This window comes from Canis aureus, chromosome 35, assembly GCF_053574225.1.
Source record: "Canis aureus isolate CA01 chromosome 35, VMU_Caureus_v.1.0, whole genome shotgun sequence".
NCBI lineage: Eukaryota > Metazoa > Chordata > Mammalia > Carnivora > Canidae > Canis > Canis aureus.
In genome coordinates, this window is record NC_135645.1 from 15,475,868 (window position 1) to 15,497,836 (window position 21,969).

The following is a 21,969-nucleotide window of genomic DNA, read 5'->3' on the forward strand; positions in this document are numbered from 1 at the left end:
GAAAGTGAACATTGGGGAAAAGATAAAATGCAAACTACTACTACCCAAAATAAACCCAAATGTAGCTATACTAAAATCAGACAAAGTAGACTTTAAGGAAAGAAGTATTACTAGAGATAGAGGGCTATTTAATAATGATAAAAGAGTCAAGTGCCAGAAGACAGAACAAGTCCAAATTTAATTGTACCTCATAATTCAGCCTCAAAGTATATACAAAGCAAAACTTCACAGACTCAAAAGAAAAAAAAAGACAAATCCACATCACAGAATATCATTTTAAGATACTTTATAGTAATCAACTAAAAAAGTGGGGGAAAAAATCAGAAAGGATAAAGACTGAACAATGCAACCAACTTGACCTGATACAAAAAACAGAAAACAATTAACCCAACACAGGCAATGTACTTTCTTCTCAAGTATAAATACATGGAATTGTCAACATTGACCTAACATTATGCCCAAAAACTGAAGTCAGACACAAGTTCATTGACACATAATTAAGCTAAATATAAAAAACTAAGGTCACTAAAATATCTTCATATGTTAAGTAGACAATTTTCTGTTTAAAGAATTTATTTATTTATTTATTTATTTATTTATTTATTTATTTATTTATTTATTTATTTATTTATTTATTTTACTTCAGAGAAGAGAGCATATGCACACCACACAAACAGGAGGGAGGAGCAAAGGGGAAGGGTGATTGAAACAATCTCTCAAGCAGACTCCAAGCTGACTGCAGAGCCCGATCATGAGATCATGGTCTGAGCTGAAACCAAGAGTTGGATGCTGTTGGACGAAACCAAGCTGAAACCATGAGCCACCCAGGCACGCCAGTAATAATTTTCAAAAATAATCTAAGACTCAAAAAAGATCACATAAAAATTTTTTATATTTATCTGCATGCAATGCAAAGTCATGACTAAAGGTATAAAATAGGGGGATTCCTGGGTGGCTCAGCGGTTTGGCGCCTGCCTTTGGCCCAGGGCGCGATCCTGGAGTCCTGGGATCAAGTCCCACGTCAGGCTCCCGGCATGGAGTCTGCTTCTCCCTCCTCCTGAATCTCTGCCTCTCTTTCTCTCTATGCCTATCATAAATAAATAAATAAATAAATAAATAAATAAATAAATAAATAAATAAACAAATAAATAAATCTTTAAAAAAATAAAATAAAGGTATAAAATAGGCTCAAATGCATATGTAAGAGAAAAGCTGCAAATCAATAACCATTCATCTCAAGAAATAAGAAAGGAATAGGAAATAAATCCTCCCAAAAAAAAGTAGAAGAAAATATGAAATAGAAAAGAAGTCAATTGAATCCAGTGATATAACAAAAGATATTTCATCAAAACTAGACTGATTATTCCAGAAACACAAAAACAGGTTAACATTTTTTAAAATGTAATTCAACACATTATTTAAAAAAAGGAAAAAATCATCTAATCATCTCAAAATTAAGATATAGTATTTGATAAAATTAAACATGCTCATGATAAAAATTCTTAGCAAACTAGGAATAGAAACTTTCCTAATAAGGACTCTATTAAAGAAAAAAAAGTAGAAAAACAGCAAATATCATACTTAATTTTGAAATGATGAACTTTTATTTTTTTTTAACTTCTGAGATTAGGAATGAGATGATGATGCCTGCAATCACCACTTCAATTCAACATCATACTGGAAGTCCTAGCCAGAGCAATAAACAAAGGAAAAGAAAAAAAAGTATAGGGATTGGATTGGAGAGAAGGCTTTCATTTTTCACAGGTGGCATGACTGTGCAGATAGAAAATCCAAAAGATTCAATGAAGTATTGGAAATAAATGAAGTTAGCAAGGTCTCCAGATATAAGGTCATGATATCTAGATCATCAGATTTTTACATGCCTGCAAATGATTAACAGTATTTTAAAATACCATTTATAATAACAGCATCAAAAAACAAATAATTTAAAATCTTTAATTAGAATAACTTAGATTAAGGGCATCTGAGTGGCTCAGTTGGTTCAGTGACCAACCCTTAATTTCGGTTCAAGTCATGATCTCAGGGTCCTGGAATGTAGCCCTGCATCAGGCTCTGCACGGAATCTGCTTGAGATTCTCTCTCTCCCTCTCCCTTTGACCCATCCCCCACTCATGCTCAATTGCCTTCTGTTTTTGAATAAACGAAATCTAAAAAAAAAAAAAAGGGAATAACTTAGATTTTTAATTGCAAATTTATAGATATGTAAAATTGTTACACACCAAAAAAATAAAACACCAAAAAAACTAGAAAGCTTTATTGAAAAAAAAAGTCAAGAAAATCTCAGTAAATGGAAAGATAAACCAGATTCACAGATTGAAAGATTCAGTATTATAAAAATGCCAATTTAGCCCTACATTACTTCATGTTGATTTAATGTACTTACAATTTAAAAAAATGTCTGTAGGTTTTTTGTGGCAATTGATAAACTGCTACTAAAATGTATATGGAAAGGAAAAGGGCCAAGACCAGCCACATTAAACTTGAACAAGTAGGTGGACTTCCTCTACCCAATACCAGGATACATCATAAAGCTATAAGGAAATGTGATTTGTGCCAAGATAGGAAAGTGGACCAATGGAACAAAGAAGAAAGCCCAAAAGGAAACCCAGGCATGGGGGCAGCTACTTGATTTATTATAAAGGCAGCACTGTACAGCAGGTCTCCTCCATAAATGGTGATGGTCAACTGGAGAGTAAATGAAGAAAAAATATGGACCTTACTTCATAATTACAAAAACAAATTTTAGATGAATCATAGTAAGGCAAAATGATAAAGATCCCAGGGAAAAATGTTTTCATGATGATGTACTAGAGAAAGATTTTGTAAATAAGGCAGAGAAATAATTATAAAGGCAAAAAATTGGTTTTGACTACCTGGATAGTTATTAATTAGAATTTCTGTTCATCTACACCATTAATAGAGTGAAAAGACCAAAGTAGGAGAAATTATTTGCAATACATATAAGGGTTCAAGCCTAACTTACATAAACAATTCCAACAAATCTATAGAGACAAAAGACAATACAATTGAGTAAAATGCAAAGAGACTTAACAGACACTTCACAAGAGTATATTGAAATGGCCTGTAATCCTTAGATCCCATCCATCAGGGAAATACAAATTACAATCACAATGTTATGCCACTGCATACTCCTCAGAATGGTTAAAAAAAATAAAATACTGGCTGGTGAAGATGTGAAGCAATTGAAGCTTACAAGCTACTGATAGGAAGTATAAATTAGTATTGCTTTCGAAACTTATTCAATAAAAACATGCATAAAGTGAGCCAGTAGTCCCAGCACCAAGAGAGGTACAATGATGTCCGTAGCAGTACTATACATAAAGTCTCAAAGTGAAAATAACCCAAATGTCTGCCCAACATTAAAACTGATAAATTATGGATCAGTGATGGAACAGAATACTGTACAATGGTGTTCAATAGATAAAACAAATTTATGGTGTTAGAAGTCAGAATTCTGGTTATTTATGGAGAAGACAGAGAGATCTGTGATTGGAGAGGGTGTGAGGGGGCTTCTGGAGTGCTAGTAAAGATTTATTTCCTGACCAGCGTGATGGTTTCGTGGACACGCTCATTTTGCAAAAGTTCATCCCAACTGTATACTTACCCTGAATATTTTTCTGTGTATGTGTGTCAATAAAAGTTTTAATATTTCATGAATCTATGTCTCCAGCCTTGTTCAAACTAGCTCATACCTCACATCTTCTAAAGCTGTGTTCACCTGGTCCTCCGATTCAAATAAAGCCTCAAAATCTCAGTTAATAAGCAAAACCGAAATCATTACCCCTTTGTTAATTGAGCTGTGTCCCCTTATGTCAAAGCCTTTAATTCCAAGTACGTGAATGTGACCTTAAGAATCAAGGTTCCAAAGACCTTGGAAATACAGTCTTTGCATATGTAATAAAATGTAAATTAAGATAAGGTCATAATGGAGAAGGGTGGGCTTAATCCAATGTGACTATTATCTTTATACAAAAAGGAAAGTTCCTTGACAGAACTGTCATATGCATATGACAACAGAGGAAGAGATTGTAGTGATGCAATCCACTGAAAGCTAGAGATTGATGGCCACCAGCAGAAGCTGGATGAGACAAGAAAGAGAGTCTCAAAGAGAACACAGTCCTAACACCTTGATTTCAGACTTTCTAGGCTCCAGAACTGTGAGAGAATAAATTTCTGTTGTCGTAAGCCACGTAGTTCATAATTTGTTATGGCAGCGCTAAGGAAGCTAATACACCCTTCCATGCAATAATTCTTACCTCAACCTCCCTTTCAGCAATATTTACACTACTGTCCCATCTGTTTAATATAAAACTCCAAATGCACTCCTCATATACTGGCATCATAAAAGGAGAGATTATTTTGCCTTTTAATTATCTCGTTTTTAAACTTTTCCCTTTCATGTCTACCACTGCCATCCTACTTCAGGCCTTAATAACTCCACAGCTAGACTATCCCACTTATGATAAGTGTTGCTTAAATACTACTTTCCTAAGTCATTCTTTCCCCAAACTTTCAGCATTACAACATATTCAAAAGGTACTCAGCAGTTTGGCTCTATTCTACTTTCTTCAAAACGTAAATACAATTGTTATTTTATTCTTTTATTTATTTGAGAGAATACATTTTACTCTTTTTTTAAAGACTTTGAGAGAGAAAGTGAAAGAACACGAGAAGGGGGAGTGGCAGAGGGAGAGGGAGAAGTAGCCTCCCCGCTGAACAAGGGACCTTATGTGAGGCTCCATCCCAGGACCCCTGCAATCACAACCTATCCAAAGGCAGACGCTTAACTGAGCCACTCAGGTGCCTCCAACATTTTATTCTTTATCAGCTAATTTTTCTCAGTACCTAGAATAACTTCTGGTAGACACAGTGCTCAATTAAATACTAACCACCAACATAAACTTATTACTACCTCCACATCATTGTGCTTTACAAGTTCATGTTATGCTAACTCATACTTTCAAATACTGACCAATTATTTTATCATTCTTAGTTGATATTCCATTTTTGCCCAAAAGTTCTACTACAAAGTCCCAATATTACTCCACACTCATTTATTCTCAAAATACATGTCTTAAATCACTAAAGATCAAAGCCTTGCCACAACCTCCCTTTCTTAGACCTGGATATATCTCTAAATATTTACCTATCATTTTATTTTTCCCTAAGCAGTAGAAAGAAGAGCCATTCATCGTTTCTAAGACTACTCTCTCTCTCATCTGTGTTCTTAATCTTTCTACTTACTTTTTACTTCCTGGACCTTGCCATTATCAATGTACTTCTCCCACTATCCCCTACCCCCTGCCCCAACAAAAAGAGACAAATCTCATCATAAGAACTAAAAAATCTTTTAAGAGAAATTAAGGAAACAATCCAATTTGTAATTGCTTCAAAAAGAATAAATTACCTAGGAATAAGTTTAACCAAAGAGATGAAAAACCTGAAAACTATACATTGATGAAAGTAAAGACAACACAAACAAATGAAAAGCTATTATCATGCTCACAGATTGAAAAAATTAGTACTGTTAAAATGTCCGTAGTACCCAAAGTAATCTATAGAGTCAATACAATCTGTATTATAAAAAGCAACAGTATTTTTCAAAGAACAAGAACAAGTAATCCTAAAACTTGTATAGAACCATGAAAGATCCTAACTAGCCAAAGCAATCTTAAGAACAAAGCCCGAGGTACTATAATCTCAGATTTCAGATAGACTACAAAGCTGTAGTAATTAAAAAAAAAGTATAGAACTGGCACAAAAACAGACACATAGATCAATAGAACAGGATAGAGAGCCCAGAAATAAACCCACACTTATATGCTCATTAATCTATGACAAAGGAGATAAGAATATACAACAGGGAGGAAAAAGGTCCTTTCAATAAAGAACGTGGAAAAAAAGAACAGCTACATGCTAAATAAATAAATAAATAAATAAATAAATAAATAAAACTGGACCATTTTCTTACACCAGACAAAAATAAAATGGATTAGGGATCCCTGGGTGGCACAGCGGTTTGGCGCCTGCCTTTGGCCCAGGGCGCGATCCTGGAGACCCGGGATCGAATCTCGAATCCCACGTCAGGCTCCCGGTGCATGGAGCCTGCTTCTCCCTCTGCCTGTGTCTCTGCCTCTCTCTCTCTCTCTGTGTGTGACTATCATAAATAAATAAAATTAAAAAAAATAAATAAATAAAATGGATTAAAGATTTAAATGTGAGACCTGAAACCATACAGCTCCTTAAAGAAGATAAAGGCAGTATTCTATTGGATACTGGCCTTAGCAACATTTTTCTAGCTATGTCTCCTCAGACAAGGGAAACAAAAGCAAAAATAAACCATTAGGACAACACTCAAAACACTTTTGTACAGCAAAGGAAGCCATTAACAAAACAAAAAGACCATTTACTAAATGAGAGAAGATATATACAAATGATGTATCTGGTAAGAGGTTAATATTCAAAATATATAAAGAACTTACTCAACTCAGCACCAAAACAATCCAATTAAAAATGGGCAGAGAAAAAAAAATAAATAAATAAATTTAAAAAAAAAAAATGGGCAGAGAACCTAAACATGCATTTTTCCAAAAAAGACACAGAGGGTCAACAGATACCTGAAAATATGTTCAATATCACAGATACCTGAAAATATGTTCAATATCACTAATCATCGGGTAAATACAAATCAAAAACACAATGAGATATCACCTTACACCTATGGAATGGCCAGTATCAAAAAAGACAAGAAATAGTAAGTATTAGTGAGGATGTGGAGAAAAGCAAAATGTAGTGCACTATTGGTGGGAATGTAAATTGTTGAAACTACTGTGGAAAACAGTACAGAGGTTCCTCAAAAAGTTAAAAATAGAAGTACCATGATTCAGTAATTTCACTACTGAGTATTTATCCAAAGAAAACAAAAATACTAATTTAAAAGGATACATGCACCTCTATGTTTATTGCAGTATATTTACTGGTTACAGAAGCAACCTGGGTGTCCATAAATAGATGAATTTGGATAAAGAAGGTGTGGTGTACACATACACACACATTTATATATCAACAACAGACTGCTGTTAGTCATAAAAAAGGAGATCTTGCCATTTGCAACAACATGGATGGACCTAGAGAGTATTATGCTAACTAAAATAAGTCAAACGAAGAAAGACAAATACCATAGGATTTCACTTATATGTAGAATCTAAAAAACAAATGTAGAAATAAACAGAAACAGAATCACAAATACATGGAACAAATTGGTAGTTGCCCAACATTAGGGAGTTGGAGGGAAGGGTGAAAAAGGTGAAGAGGATAGGAGGTACAAACTTTCAGTTATAAAATAAGTCATGGAGATGTTAAGTGTACCATAGGGAATTTGAAAAATCAGTAATATTATAGTAACACTGCACAGTGACAGATGGTAACTATACTTATTGTAGTAAGCATAGCCTAATGTATAGAATTATCTAGTCACTATGTTGTACACTTGAAACTGAAAGAACATCGTACGTCAACTATACATCAATTTTTTAAAAAAGCTTTCTGTTAACCTTCTGTAGTGGACACCACCGGAAAGTATATTCCCTTGTGCTATGGTAACAATATCCAGTTTCTAAGAACAGTAATGCCAGTCTAAGAGGCAAAGCTCTAATATTCAATGTCTCAAGAAGCAAAAAGCAATGACCTTAACAGACTGCCCCTTGACATTATCTTGGCTGTAGTTTTGGATATGGTTATAGACGCTCAGCCTTCTTTGGGTCTTGATTTCCATACCTGAACCCCCTGATATCCTTTTAAAAATTTCCTTTTAATCAAAGTTAAGTTTCTATGTTTGCAATTCAGAGCCTGGCTGATGTGTTAGTCAACTCAGGCTGCCATAACAAAATATCACTGACTAGTAGGTAACTTAAACAGCAAACATTTCTCACAGTTCCAAGGACAGGAAGTCTAAGTAAGATCAGGGACCTAGCATCGTTAGATCTGGTTGGTGAGAACTCTTCCTGGCTTACCAATGGCTGACTTCTTACTGTATCCACAACTCTGATGCCTCTTCCTTCTTACAAGGCCACTAATCATCATGGGGCTCTAACCTCAAGACCTCATCTAAATCTAATTACCTCCCAAATAACCATTCCTAATACCTTCAACATATCAATTTTGGGATGACAAACATTCAGTTGTTATAACTGATACATTATTCTTTCCCCTCAAATTACTCTTTCTCTTTTCCATCTTTCCCAAGAGTAGGCCCTATTCTACTACTTTGTAACTATCCCTTCATTTAATATTTTGGAATTTGACTTCTAATCATCACTTTTACAAAATTACTGAGTCATCAGCACACTCTTCCTAACTACTAAATATATTGGTCTATTTATTAAGTTTTTTCTAGATTATTCCCCCTCCTTCTTTTTTTTTTTTTTATTTTTATTTATTTATGATAGTCACACAGAGAGAGAGAGAGAGGCAGAGACACAGGCAGAGGGAGAAGCAGGCTCCATGCACCGGGAGCCTGATGTGGGATTCGATCCCGGGTCTCCAGGATCGCGCCCTGGGCCAAAGGCAGGCGCTAAACCGCTGTGCCACCCAGGGATCCCTCCCCCTCCTTCTTATGCAATTAAAATACGTCAATCTTGAAAAATGTTCCCAGTCCCCTGCCCACTTCCCTTTCCTCTCTTTCTCCTTCTCTTCTCCCTCCTTCTCAACCCTACTCCCTCCCCTGCCTCTTCTCTCTCTCTCTCTCTCTTTCTCTCTCTCTAATAACTATTCTAAATACCTCAATCCCAATTCCACATACCACCCCTGCCATCTCATAATAAATTTCCAACTACAGTTCTAAAATATATGCCTGACGCACCACAATTTAAATGCCTCCATAAAAAGTTACTAGACTGAAATTAGTCAATCCTTTTACCATTCTTTACTAGCCATTCAAAAGAGAAGCATTACATACATATTCAACTCTTCCTTCCTCACTATGATATGCAAATACCAGGTAATCTACGCAGATTAATCTTTCCAAGCCTTCTACCAAATTGCCATTGTCTCTACAACCTGGTGTTCCATGGAGAATCACAATGGTTTTCTCTTTTGTCTCTTGTACCTCCAGTATATCTTACACATTTCCGTCAGAGCTATACAATGTCCTCAAATCACAGACTCAGTAGCTATTTGACTCAAAGATCCTCACTACATACTACCCTCCTCAGCATCAGCAAAGTATTCAAAAAATCCATGACTTCCCTATGAAAAGCTCATACTTGAACCACACAGGAACATTCCTTCCAGAGTTCTCAGTCCAGTGATTTTTTTCAGCCTGTAATGCCCTTTTTCCTGGACTTTCCCTCACAAACAGAAATCTCAATTCTTCTTCAAGGTTCAGCTACAAAATTAGGTCTTCTATTAAGGCTTCCTTCACTGCCAATAAAACTGCTCCTTCTTCTCTAACTCCACAATATTTTCATATTTCTAATATAAGACAATTCATTTTCCCTTGCATTATTGTTAGTAGTATTTATAAAACACTTTATTACAGTTTAATAAGTATTTCATTTAATTTTCACAGCAACTCTGTAAATGAAGTATGCAGCCAACTTTAGAGTAAATGAAACAGGCAGAGAGCCTAAGTAACTGGATTTAACACACGTACATGCAGGAACACACACACTTCTAATTCCGAATCTCCTAACAATTACATTTTACATTTATTAAGAAGAAAGACTCCAAGGCTCCTTGCATACATAGTCCTTTTGGTGTAACAGATGCTCTGTGTTTCTTTTCCCTGTTTGAAATAACCCTGTTTTACTTGTCTGAACTTTATCCATTCTTGAAGACACAGCTCATAAGTTTCATCTCTATTTAGCTTTCCTTGACTCTTCTAGGCCTTACTGATCTTTTTCTTAGGCTGTATCATATACTACTTGCAATGTCTTTACAAATATCTTTTTTGGATATATTTTAACGTGCAGTTAATCTTACAAATGGGTTTTTAAACTTGGGACCAACCACCATGTCTTATTTCATTAAAGTACCCTCTACACCACCTACCACTCGGTTGGTGCTGTATTACTTATTTCCTGATTGATGCTCAAATAGTCCCCTCATCTATCCCCTGCTCTAATTTCTAAATCCCTTATTTTTTTGCATTACAAGTATGGATCAACTGTTGTGACTAACTAAACATTATATTTTAACAGTAGATATCACTCAACCCTCTCCTGAAATTTAAAGTTCACAGGTCAAGTAAGTATTTTATACATCTGATGCAAGAAAAATCTAGAGTGACTATGTTAGATGACTGTAGAGGGCAGCAAAGCAACAGTGTTATCCCTAAAGAAAGATATGTATTTTTCTCAGGCAATTTCAAATTTGTGGGTTTTTTTTTTTTTATTTTAACAGATGTTAAGATTAAAGCTTTTAGAAGACAAGAGACATCCTTGCATGATCTATACAAATTTCAAAAACTACCTATGTATTTAAACATTTTCACTATCAGTTATAAATATTACAAACTGTGTCAATGTCCAGATCCTTTCATACACATATGGAAAAATAAGTATGATGAATAATGCATGGCTTCAAAATAGCCACCATAATTGCTAATTCTTATGAATCTAAAAGTTGAAACGCTTTTTCATTAAAAAGTGTAAAAATAATCTACATACAGAAAAGAATGCCAATACTCCAGTCATTTCTTGCTAAGAATAGATGTCATTATTAGTGTTATTAATTCTAGCTTTGATATACCTTCTTTTTGTTATTTAAAATCAGTCAGGTGACCATAGGAGCTACACCAGTTTTAAAAGAAAAAGACAATAAATCTTTGACATCCCACTAGTGTACAACAGATAGAAGGTAACAACTTGAAAGAGAATAGGAGTTCCTTACCATTATGCTTCAACATTAAAGTTCATTCTGGTTTTACTCTGAATTAGCCAAAACTATCATAAAATAATCATATATTTATAATTATATTTAAAATCACATATTTACAATCCTTATAAAAATGGTGAAGCTACTATAAAAGTTGATAGAACTGCATTATTTGCACATTACTCGAGGTTTTTCTTTATGGTAATTTTTTTATCTCTTTTAAGTTTAACAAGCAGAAATCAGAGATTTAGAGCAGCTGCTAGAGACATTAACATATGCAGACTCATGGTTTCATGAAAAATGCTATGATGTTTTAGCCCTGTGCCCTTAATGAGAAGGATAAAACTGTAGCTAAGTACCTTTTCCCACTTGAATCTCTTCAATAAAAAATAAAGAGAAGCTTTTTTTAAAATTCTGCATTTAAAATAAAGGAACCAAGGCATCTCTAAGCAGATTTAAAAACTAGACAGTTTAATGGTGTGACTTAGCCAATATTAAATTGAACTTATGGCCATGAATGATTATCTCTAATCTAAATCAAATTAGAAGGGAATTTGGAGTTCATAATGACAGGACACTTGTGAGATTAATCTTAATCTAGCCCATAATAGCTATGACTGAATTAGAAATATTATTAAGTTCAAAAACAATGGCCTAAGATATTTTAGTAATGACAATAACGTCTACCATAGATAACACATATAAGTAGTCACTAGTTGAAAATCTTCTCATCATTGCTTAGAAATACTAACATTTCATTAATATTTTTGTGTTTCCTCTAAATTGAATCCATTAGAAGAATCAAGCACATCCTTAATTGTATACAATGTTCTCAACACTGAGTTGGGAGTCCTCACTGTATGCACCTACTTTTATAATTGCTTCTTGTTTTTTTTCATGTCTTTCCCAATAACAGCACTGACACATTTCCAGTACAAAACAGACGGGCTATCTTAAATTTACCACTCTATTTCAAAAATTCAAACTCAGAGTGAGATCTGTTATACATAAAGTGAGGTATGTCACACGGAAACTGCTTACTCCTTATGTTCTGGGATAAATGATACACAACTAATTTTGCAATACTGAAGGAAAAATAAATTGTATTACCCCTAGGTCAATTTTACTAACATCTCTGATTCAAAATGGTGAGACAATGAGTAAAGAGAACTAAACAGAGAAAAAAGCATGTTTAGAAAACAGAAAAGCCAATGAAGAACTATCTCATCAAGCAACATCTTTAAAACCTACCAACCTCTTCCAGTTTATTATATTTATAATATACATGTACAAGAGAATATGAAAAAATATATATATACACATATATATATTCATTCCCTCTATCTTGGAAGGTGGGCATAGGAATGTCAAAATAGGAATAATACTAAATATACAAACCTAAGGATCTATTTTCTAGCATACTCTGTAAAACAGAGCTTCTGCAACATAAAAGGTATTACGCAAAAAAAAGAATCGTTAAAGAGTTTGTATAACAGGCTATTTTATGGAAGAATTTCTTAGACTATGAATAAACTAATGCACAGAGTAACTTTACATATAAAGGGGTTACAGCCTTAGTTTTTCCTATTCCCAAGTCTATTTAACCACAGCACTTTCTCCCAGAAACATATCTTCTGAGACTTCCATTCCACAGAAATACTTTGGCAAACATTGCTCTAAACCTAAAAACATGAAGAAAAAAAAACAAATAGAATGTGCGTGCTTTTCCTAATGACCGTATTTCACATACATTATTAAACACAGAAGAGGGTAGGCCTCCAGGGACTAAGGAATGAAAGATATCTAGGATCAGATAAGAAATAAAATCAAGTTCAGAAGAGTTTCATAGTTACTATAGCTATTATTCTATTTTACTATTTTATTTCAACATGGAAGATGAAACCACATATTCTTTTGATGCCACTTATCATGAAACAAATTTGGTCAAGTCCTTAAACAGTTAATAGGAAAAAAAAACAAATCTATACAGTCTGAAAAATTATTTGTGCTTATTCTGTGATATGTGTTATGATACATACAGTGAACCCTGATGCAGGATCTTTACTACAAAGAGCACATATCACCAAACAACATAATATAAAGAGAAACTACTTTAGAAAGAAGAGAAGCTCACTTTCAGCAAGAAGTGATGAGAAAAGGCTTCACAGAGAAAATTAACCTTAAAACATACACGTCAGATTTTGAGTAGGTAGGCAGGAAGAGTAATGACATCTTAGGTCTTTTAAGTAAGGACCACAGAAAGGCACAACTTACTTCAGAGATTTGTAGAGTTTAGACCTGCACTGACCAATATGGTAGCCTCCAGCCACAACAGACTACTGAGCACAGGAAACATAGTTTAAATAACAATCTGTGGAGTGCCTGGCTGGCTCAGTCACTTAAACATAGGCCTCAGGTCAAGATCTCAGGGTCCTGGGATTAAGCCCCACATCAGACTCCCTGCTTGGTGGGGAGCTGGCTTGTCCCTCTCCCCAGGCCTCTCCCCCTGCTTGTGCTTGCATGAGCACATGTGTGCTGTCAAGTAAATAAAATCTTAAAAAAAAAAAAAAATCTCTAAGTGTAAATTACACACCAAATTTCAAAGACTTACTAGGAAAGAAAATGTAAACTATCTCAATTTTTAGTATCAAATTGCACAATGAAGTGATATTTCGGTTATGCTGTGTTAAATAAAAGTATTATTAAGGTTAATATCACCTGTTCCTTTTATTATTTTTAATGTTGGCATCAAGATAACTTAAAATGATCTATATGGCTCATATTACATTTCTGTTGGACAGTGCTGGATTAGATTAGATTTCACTGTTAAACTCTTGAAATAAAGAAATCTGAGTGTCTACTACATGTATATGCCAATGTGTAATGTTCTGATATATTAGTGAACAAAACAGTGGAATATATTTCTTTTGGAAGAGGAAATACATCTGGTCAAATCATAAATTAAAATTCTGTAATAAATAACACTAATAGAGCTAAGAATCATCTGAGGACGTCTCTCAAAATACAAATGTCGCAAACCCCTATCTCCATATCCACCTCTCTTGCAAAAATTGTTGATCCAGTCATCAGTCCACAGTGGAGCCTGGAATGTTGTTTGAAAAAGATTCCTTAGTAACTCAGATATGAACCCACCTGTACACCCTGCTTCTGCTGACCCTGGCTAGCTGAGAACAGCGATTTATAGCCCCTCCCCCCTTTAATTTATTTACTCTGAATAATCCTAGACTGAGAGCCCGTAAAAAGCCTCCATTCAGTGACAAGCCAACCTATTTAAAATAAGAACAACTTTCTGTTTAACCATTAAAGAAAATCAAAGTTTTAAAAAAAAAAAAAAAAAAAACCTCCACTATCTATAGAGCCACATGTATAATTTTCTATCTTGTACCCACAAAATAATCATCTTTAGTGTTGAAAAGCATACTACCAATTCTTAGCCACTTAATCCAGGTATGAACTGGCGTATTTTTACACATATGCCTCAAAGTCCAGTTTATGAATATCTACTCACAAAGCAACAGATAGTCTTTTCCTACTCATCTTAATTAGCAGATGACTGTTGGGCAGTAAATAGGTTACAAGAAAAACAATCTCCCTGGATGCTATATCAAAGAGAATACACAAAATTCAGATTAAGTCTGCATACAATATCCTTTCCCAAATAACTACAGTAATTGGAATATGGGTGTATCTAAACTCATAAGGGGCAACTCTCACTAAAATTTTAAATTAATGGAGGGTATAATAAGTGAGTCATTTAAGAAAAACTTAAGGCTCACCTTTGATAAAAGATTCACCACAAATTTAAATAAATGATTAAATTTGTCAGAACCTATTATAAACATAGAAATATTAAGTTTTATGAAATTCAGGAAAAGATACAGATTCAAGATTTTAAAGAATTTCTGATAAAAAAAGTAATCATAAGTATGATATTTATGGTACTTAGATTTCTGGATCTGAATAAAATTATCTTTAGTATCATTCTATTATTAACTTAAGGATTATTTGATTTTATACTAAATTTATACATTAATAGCCATTATTAAAGGTCGTATCTTTCTTAACTAGTCTTTACTATGAATTGCTATAAGCACCTCAATACATTATAGAATATGCTATAAAAATGTTACTCTTTAATTTTAAAAGGGCAAATTTTAAAATACTCCATTTTTTAACAAAGATATCCCATCCAGCTTCTTTTCAGTAATTTTCAAATAAAAGGCAGTAAGCCATAGTTTTTACTTCTTAACTATACTGATGCAACACGTACATCAGAGTTGCTCAATCACTAAATTAAATATATATAAATATATATAAGCATAAGTGAAATGAACAAGATGGTAAATACACATATGCACACACAAATATATAACTGCCCAGCTTTTTCAATTCCAATTTCTGATGCTGTAGCTAAATGCAAGAATGGAAGATTTGGGTCTTTTTTGCTTGCTTCTAAATTTGATTCACTTTCCAATTATATCTGTTCATGATGCAGAAAGATTTATACGGGTAGTATGTATTATAGGCCCCAATCTGATATTATCAGTTACTTGATAAAATAGACTTAATTATGACCTTTCCTCCCAACTGTGCATTTTCGATATAAACATGAACATTCCAAGCAACCTTATGGAACTGCCAAATCATTAAATGCATTCTACATCAAGGGAAGATTCAACGTGGTTCCAAACAATTACGCAAGTTAGTTAATTTCACTGTATCTCAATATTCTGAAAATTGGTCTTCTGAATATTTATATGAAGTAAATTTAACAAATATTTAAAGAACACTGACTGTATTATACACTCAAAATAAAGATATGAAGGCAAATAGAGTAGTAAATCAATTACCTTGAAAACCCAATTATTCCAGACATCAAGGCAGAATTTAAGAATGACAAATACAAGGCAGGTTAGTTTATTAGGTACAATCTAAAAAATGCTAACATTTGAAAGTTTACTATATTCCATGTACCCTAAATGTTTTATTTTATTCTTTGATTTAATCCTCTCAACAACTCTATGGGCAAGGTGATATCTTTTTTTGTTTGTTTATGTTGAAAAACCTTAAGTTTACTGAGGTTAAATAACTTGCCAAGGATTCAAAAACCTAGTAAGTGGCAGCCTTTTTTCAAAATCAAACTATTTAGTATCTAAACCATAAAGAGCAGAAAGAGAAAGTGAACTTGTACTATCTACCACAATGTCTAACCTCAGTAAGATCTGAATCAACTTTTTTAAATTTTTTAAAGCTGCATTTATTTATTTGAGAGGCGGGGGCAGAGGGAGTGAGAATGGGAGAAGAACCCAATGGGGCTTGATCCTCACACCTTGAAACCAAGACCCGAGGGAATCAAGAGTTGGATGCTCAACCAATTGAGCCGCCCAGGCACCCCCTCAACTGATTTTTTAAAAAGTAATTTTTCTCAGTTCACATTCATAGATCTTTACCTAATGAGTTAGGTATCCCTCTTCTTTTTTTTTTTTTTTGGTATCCCTCTTCTGAACAACCCCACAGTACCTCATGCAGATCTCTATCACAAACACTAGACTATCCTATGAGCAACTATTTCCTTCATGTCTAGCATCACAGTGCTGTAAGCTCCTTGAAGCCAGGACTCTGCTTTACCCGTGCTTATGTCCCCAAGTGCCTATCAAGCGCCAGGAATACAGAAAGTACTATAAGCGCTGTTAAAGGTTCAATATAACATCAGATCTTTTTTATCATCTTTTAACATCTTCAGGTAAAACATTGATGAAAATGGAAAATCAGAGAATCCTAGATTCAAGTAGGAACTGACAAAGGCCAAAAAGTCTTTGCCTTCTCCTTTACTGATACCGTATTCCTGCTAATATTCTCTCTTTCAAGAAAAATGTTGGAAGGAAAGTGAGATAAAACTCATCACCTATGAATTATTGCCATCATAAAGAAATCTGCCTGAAACTAATGTAACATTGTGTGTTAACTCTATTTCAAGGAAGGAAGGAAGGAAGGAAGGAAGGAAGGAAGGAAGGAAGGAAGGAAGGAAGGAAGGAAAGAAAGAAAGAAAGAAAGAAAGAAAGAAAGAAAGAAAGAAAGAAAGAAAGAAAGAAATCCCAAGTAACAAGCTTTAAATAAATAAGATTTATTAAGTCACATGGTAATGTAAATCTAGTCCCTTTGACCTTTATACCTAGGAATTTCTTAGGCTTAAAAAACAACCTACAGTTTGTAAACCTTTTAAAAGTTCAGTTCTTCAATTGAGACAGTGTACACTCTCAAAACAAAAATGATGTAATTTTTTTACAGCTTTCAGAATATCAAGTCTACCAGTTCCAAGAGTTTTTTTTTTTAGCAAGTAAACATTACCTTGCACTAATAGATAATATTGCAGATGTTGAGCATAGTTAAGGTCGTGCTAAATTTACATAAGCAGCATATCAAAAAATAGCAGCAAAATGAAAAAAAATCTGTATGTGTTGAACATGTAAAGCATTCTGATTAACAAATCCTCAAATAATCATCTCTTTAAAGCCTAAAAATCTTTCCAACTCTGAACTCTTCAAGCAATAGTACACACAAAACCTTATCAGTACTATGAATGTCAAATCAACAACAAGTTACATGAAGAAAATTAAAATTCTACCTCCATACTTATTAAGCATCCATAAGTCAGGACAACTGTGCCCTACTCAAAGACTGAATTCTAAAATAGAGGAAGGTTGATGGAAAAAAACTTGTCATAAGGGATCACAAATTAGGGTGCTATCAACACTATAAGCCAGAAAAGGAAGCTCTTTAAAAGAACAGTGCACACAGGAACACAAAGCTAGTGCCTGTCTCTACAACCACAAGCAGAATTGACTCTAGAAACTTCAATTCACACCTGCTCTAAATCACAGCCCATTTGACCATATCACTTGAATTTTTAAGTCTTCAAATCAAAATATCAAGCCCCTCTAATGGGATATTATTAAAGACGTTAAAAAAGATTCTTCTTCCACATGAAATCCATGTTCCTTCAAAGTACTCAAGCCTTCATCTGTACAAGCACTATGAAACTACTCAAATTCTATATGCCTGATTATCTGCTCATATTACCTAGTTTCATTCAGCCTTCTATAAGGCTTTGATCAGAGAGAGAAGCTTTTATTAGAGATACAAATAATATTCACTCGGTCCTTAACACAATCTTAAGTCAGGCTAGTAAACTGTTAGCACCCCCTCCAACTTTACCCAGCTGTAATCCACAATCCTCCCTAATGGAAAAGAACGGTACACAAATTCAACTTAAATCTTGCATCCGTTTAAAGTAACAGCACTGGGCAGCCCGGGGGCTCAGCGGTTTAGCACCTGCCTTCAGCCCAGGGCTTGATCCTGGAGACCCGGGATCCAGTCCCACGTCCGGCTCCCTGCATGGAGCCTCCTTCTCCCTCTGTCTGTGTCTCTCTCTCTCATGAATAAATTTTTTTTTTTTTTTTTTAAAGAGGTAACAGCATTAAGAATTGTGTCCTGGAACCAAACAGCCGGGGAGTGGATAGCTAAAGAAACCATGTAGATTAGATAACATGCCATTTATCACAGTATCCTCTGTAAATCAGAAAACTGCCATTACACTGCCTGAAACGCGGTGGGGGATTGGTAGAGGACTTTCCCAGCCCATAAGGGACACTCGATCGCTTGAAAACTCTGCCTCCCTCACAACCAACTACCCCGACACACCTCCCGGAACAGGACGCTCTTTCTTCCAAATCACACCACCCCAGAAATCTGCACACACGTCGCCCTCTAACAAACACTGTTAAAACTCGGCTTGCGTCTATGATTCCATGAAACACCGATCCGACAGCAGCAGCCTCCTGTACCAATCGAAACGTCTTGGGCAAACCCAATCTCTATGCAAGCGTTAAGTTTTTTTGCTTCTCCACCTTCCTCCGCCACCTAAGAGTCTTAGAATGAATAACTTCCTGCAGCATTTCAGGATGACCAAACCACAGCGCTCACCAAGGACCGGTGGCCTCACTTTCCCCATCACCGCCTTCCACTAATGATCACTTACGTCCAGCTCCCGTGCAGGAGAGGCCAGATTTGGGGGCTTTTTTTTTTTTTTTAACACGATCCTTAACAAGTGGACTTGTAATCTCCGACAACACCTACGAACGGAATTTACAGAGAGACTAACTCCCAGATGCGACGGGGAAGCTGCAACGGAAAATGAGGGAAGAAGAAAAGAGGCCGGGAAGAGGCGTGGGGTCGGTTTTGATCAAACAGCCGGGCCGGGGCGCAGAGGATGCCACCAGGCAGGTGACACCTAAATCAAAGTCTTGGAGGACAAACAAGGTTCGCTTAAAAAAATAAAATATTTTTTTAATTAAAAAAAAAAAAGCAAAAAAAAGCATGGCCAGTGTGAGGGGCAGGCGTCCCACGAACTGGGGGGCAGCGACGGGCTCGGTGCAAAGCGAGCCGGGGGGCTGCCAGGGCTGCACCGGCCGCAGGGGATGCTGCAGGGGCCCGAACACGGTACCTTCTCCCCCCGGGGGGGCGGGGGGTCGGGAGCCGCAGGCTTCCTCCCGTCGGGCTCCGGTCCCTAAAGGTACCCGGGCTCCGAGCTCAAGTTTCACCGGGGGGAAGAAAGGGAGCAGCAAAGGCGCACGCCGCAGCCCGCGCTCGCGGCCTCCCCCCGCCGGGAGCGAGGAGGTAACGGTCCCCGGAGCAGCCCGGGGCGCCCCCCGCGCCCCCCGCGCCCGGAGGAGGCGGAGGCGGAGGCGGAGGGGGAGGCGGAGGGGGAGGGGAGCGGCCGGCGCAGCGCCCGCCCGCCCGCCCGCCCCGGCCCTTCCCCGGCCTCGCCCCGGGGCGCGCCGAAAAGTTTGCAGCCCGAGTCCGCGGCTCCCGCTCGCGCAGCCAACCGCCGAGCACAACCGCCCGCCGCCCCGGGGCCGCCCAGGTCCACCTACCGCAGAGCCGGGAGAAGAGCAGCAGCGGGAAGAGCAGCAGCAGCAGCGGCGGCGGCGGCGTCGGGGGCGGCAGCGGGAGCCCGGCCCCGGGGGGGGAAGCGGAGGAAAGTTGTGCTTTGCCGCCCGCGGGACACAGCGGGGCCGGCCCCGGGGTCCGCGCCATCCCCCCCGCCCCCCCGGCTCCCCCGGCTCCCCCGGCTCCCCCGGCGCCTTCGGCTCTGGGCGGCGGCGGCGGCGGCTGCGGCGCGCGCGTCCCCAACTCCCAGCTCTCGGGCCGTCGCCGCCGGCGGACACCAGCCGAGCGCTCACGGCCGCCCCGACTCCGCCGCCGCCGTCGCCGTCGCCGTCGCCGACGCCACTGCCGAGGCTGAGGCAGGAGCCGCCCGCCGCCGCCGCCGCCACTCCCCTCCCTCCCCTCCCCCAGGCACCCGCCCGCCTCCAACTCCTGGGAACTCGGAACGCACCACCCCGCCCGCGCGGGAGGGGGGAGAGGAAGCCGACCCTCGCGGCCGCCGCCGCCGCCGCCGCCGCCGCTCGCCCCGCGCGACTCGGCTCGGGCTCCCGTCCGGCCGCCGACCGCGCGCCGCGTCCCCTCCCGCCCCGCCCTCCCACACGCGCCCCTCCCCTTCCAGAAAAAAAAAAAAAAAATCTCAGCTCTCCACTTTGATAACGGGTTTCTCCCTAAGCTGGGCTTTCGGGCGGACTGGAAAATCCGGACGAGGTTAGTAGGCCCCGCCCCCCGCTCCTGCCGGGCCCCGCCCGCCCCCCTTCCCAGGCTTCCCGATGGTCTCGCCCACTCCGCCCCTCGCGGGTCCACCGCGGCCGCGGCGCGCTCGGAGGCGGAGGGCGGCGGGACGGCCGGGCTCTCCCTCCGCGGGGGGAGGGCGGGATGGGGTCGCCCTCCGGCCGCCCGCGCGCGGGGTCCCTGCCTCGCAGGCTGAACGTCGCCCGCGGCGCGCGGCGCCCGCCCTCCCCGCCGGGCGCGGGGGGCTGGAGCACACACTTGGCTCCTTCCTGCTTCCCGGGACGGCGGCGCCCTCCGACCCCCCCCGCCTCGCGGCCGCGCTCCCCGCAGCCCGCCGAGGCTCCTGGCCCAGGCGGCCCTTCTCGCTGCTCGGTCCCGGGAGGGCGGCCTGCTGCGGGGTCGCGGGGACTGGCCCCGGGAGGCCACGGGTTGCCCCCCCGGAGCGCCCCGAGCGCGGTGCTGCTGTTTCCTCCGGTTTTGTTCCCTTTGCACGTTCGCACGTGTGATTTCACTATCCCTCCGCCCTGCCCGTTTGCCCGGAGCCGATCGCGGGGCGGCGACCTCGCGGAGTGTGCGGCGTCCGCCCGTGGGGAGGTGCGGGGGCAGCCCGAGCGTCCCCCCGCCCCCCGCGCCCCGCGCCCCGCGCCCCGCGCCCGACCTTGACGCCGCCGCCGCCCGCGGTGCTGCAGGGGCGCTGGGCACTCGGCGCCGACCGGGGGCGGGGGGGCGCGCACGGCCTCGGCCGGGACGCCGGGAGTTTTTTGAGGGTCCCCGTGTCCCGACCCGGTAGCCGTGAACGAGCTCCAGTGAGGGGGAACGGCGAGCGAGGCTTTAGGCGCCTGTCGTCGCAGCCAAAGTAATGCTCGCCCGCCGCCGGGATCGCGCCCCTTGCATCACTCGGGCCCCCCGTCCCCCGTCCCCCCACGGGGTTACGAGGCTGCCTGCACTGCCCTCCGCGGCCCCTGCCCTGCCCTGCCCCTGCCCCTGCCCACCGCGCTTTTCCCTCTCAACTTCCGCCTCCCATCCTGTCTCCCAGCTCTCGTCTGGTGCCTCTTCCTCCCCTCCACACCCCTTTCTCCCCCTCTCTCTCTCTCTCCCTCTCTCTCTCTCTCTCTCTCTCTCTCTCTCTCTCCCCCTCCCTCCCTCTGCCTGCCTCCTGCAGCCGCCCCTTCCCGTCGCCTACCCTCCGGCTGCCCTCTGTGAATACACCCTGTCCCGCGTCTCTCCCGGAGATCCCCCTGATGATGATCATAATGGACGAAATGCAGCTATTGTGACATTCCTCAGCTGTGCTGACACCATCGATTCCCTGGAGAAAATTTCTTTTCCTTATTTTCTCATTGTCTAAACCTA

The 21,969-nt window shown here is 39.8% G+C and overlaps 1 protein-coding gene across 23 annotated transcripts in view; it reads right to left on the reverse strand.

Moving 5' to 3' along the window:
* NECTIN3 (nectin cell adhesion molecule 3) overlaps positions 1-20,049 on the reverse strand; it is a 300,981-nt gene extending 280,932 nt beyond the window's left edge. For all 23 annotated transcript variants that reach the window (XR_013372631.1, XR_013372629.1, XR_013372630.1 and 20 more), the window contains exon 1: positions 19,872-20,049. Coding sequence is in view for 19 of the 23 variants with exons in the window: in XM_077884651.1 (XP_077740777.1) it covers positions 19,872-20,034 (163 nt within the window). In the remaining 4 variants the exon portion in view is untranslated. The remainder of the gene's footprint in view (positions 1-19,871) is intronic.
* Positions 20,050-21,969: the final 1,920 nt, after the last annotated feature.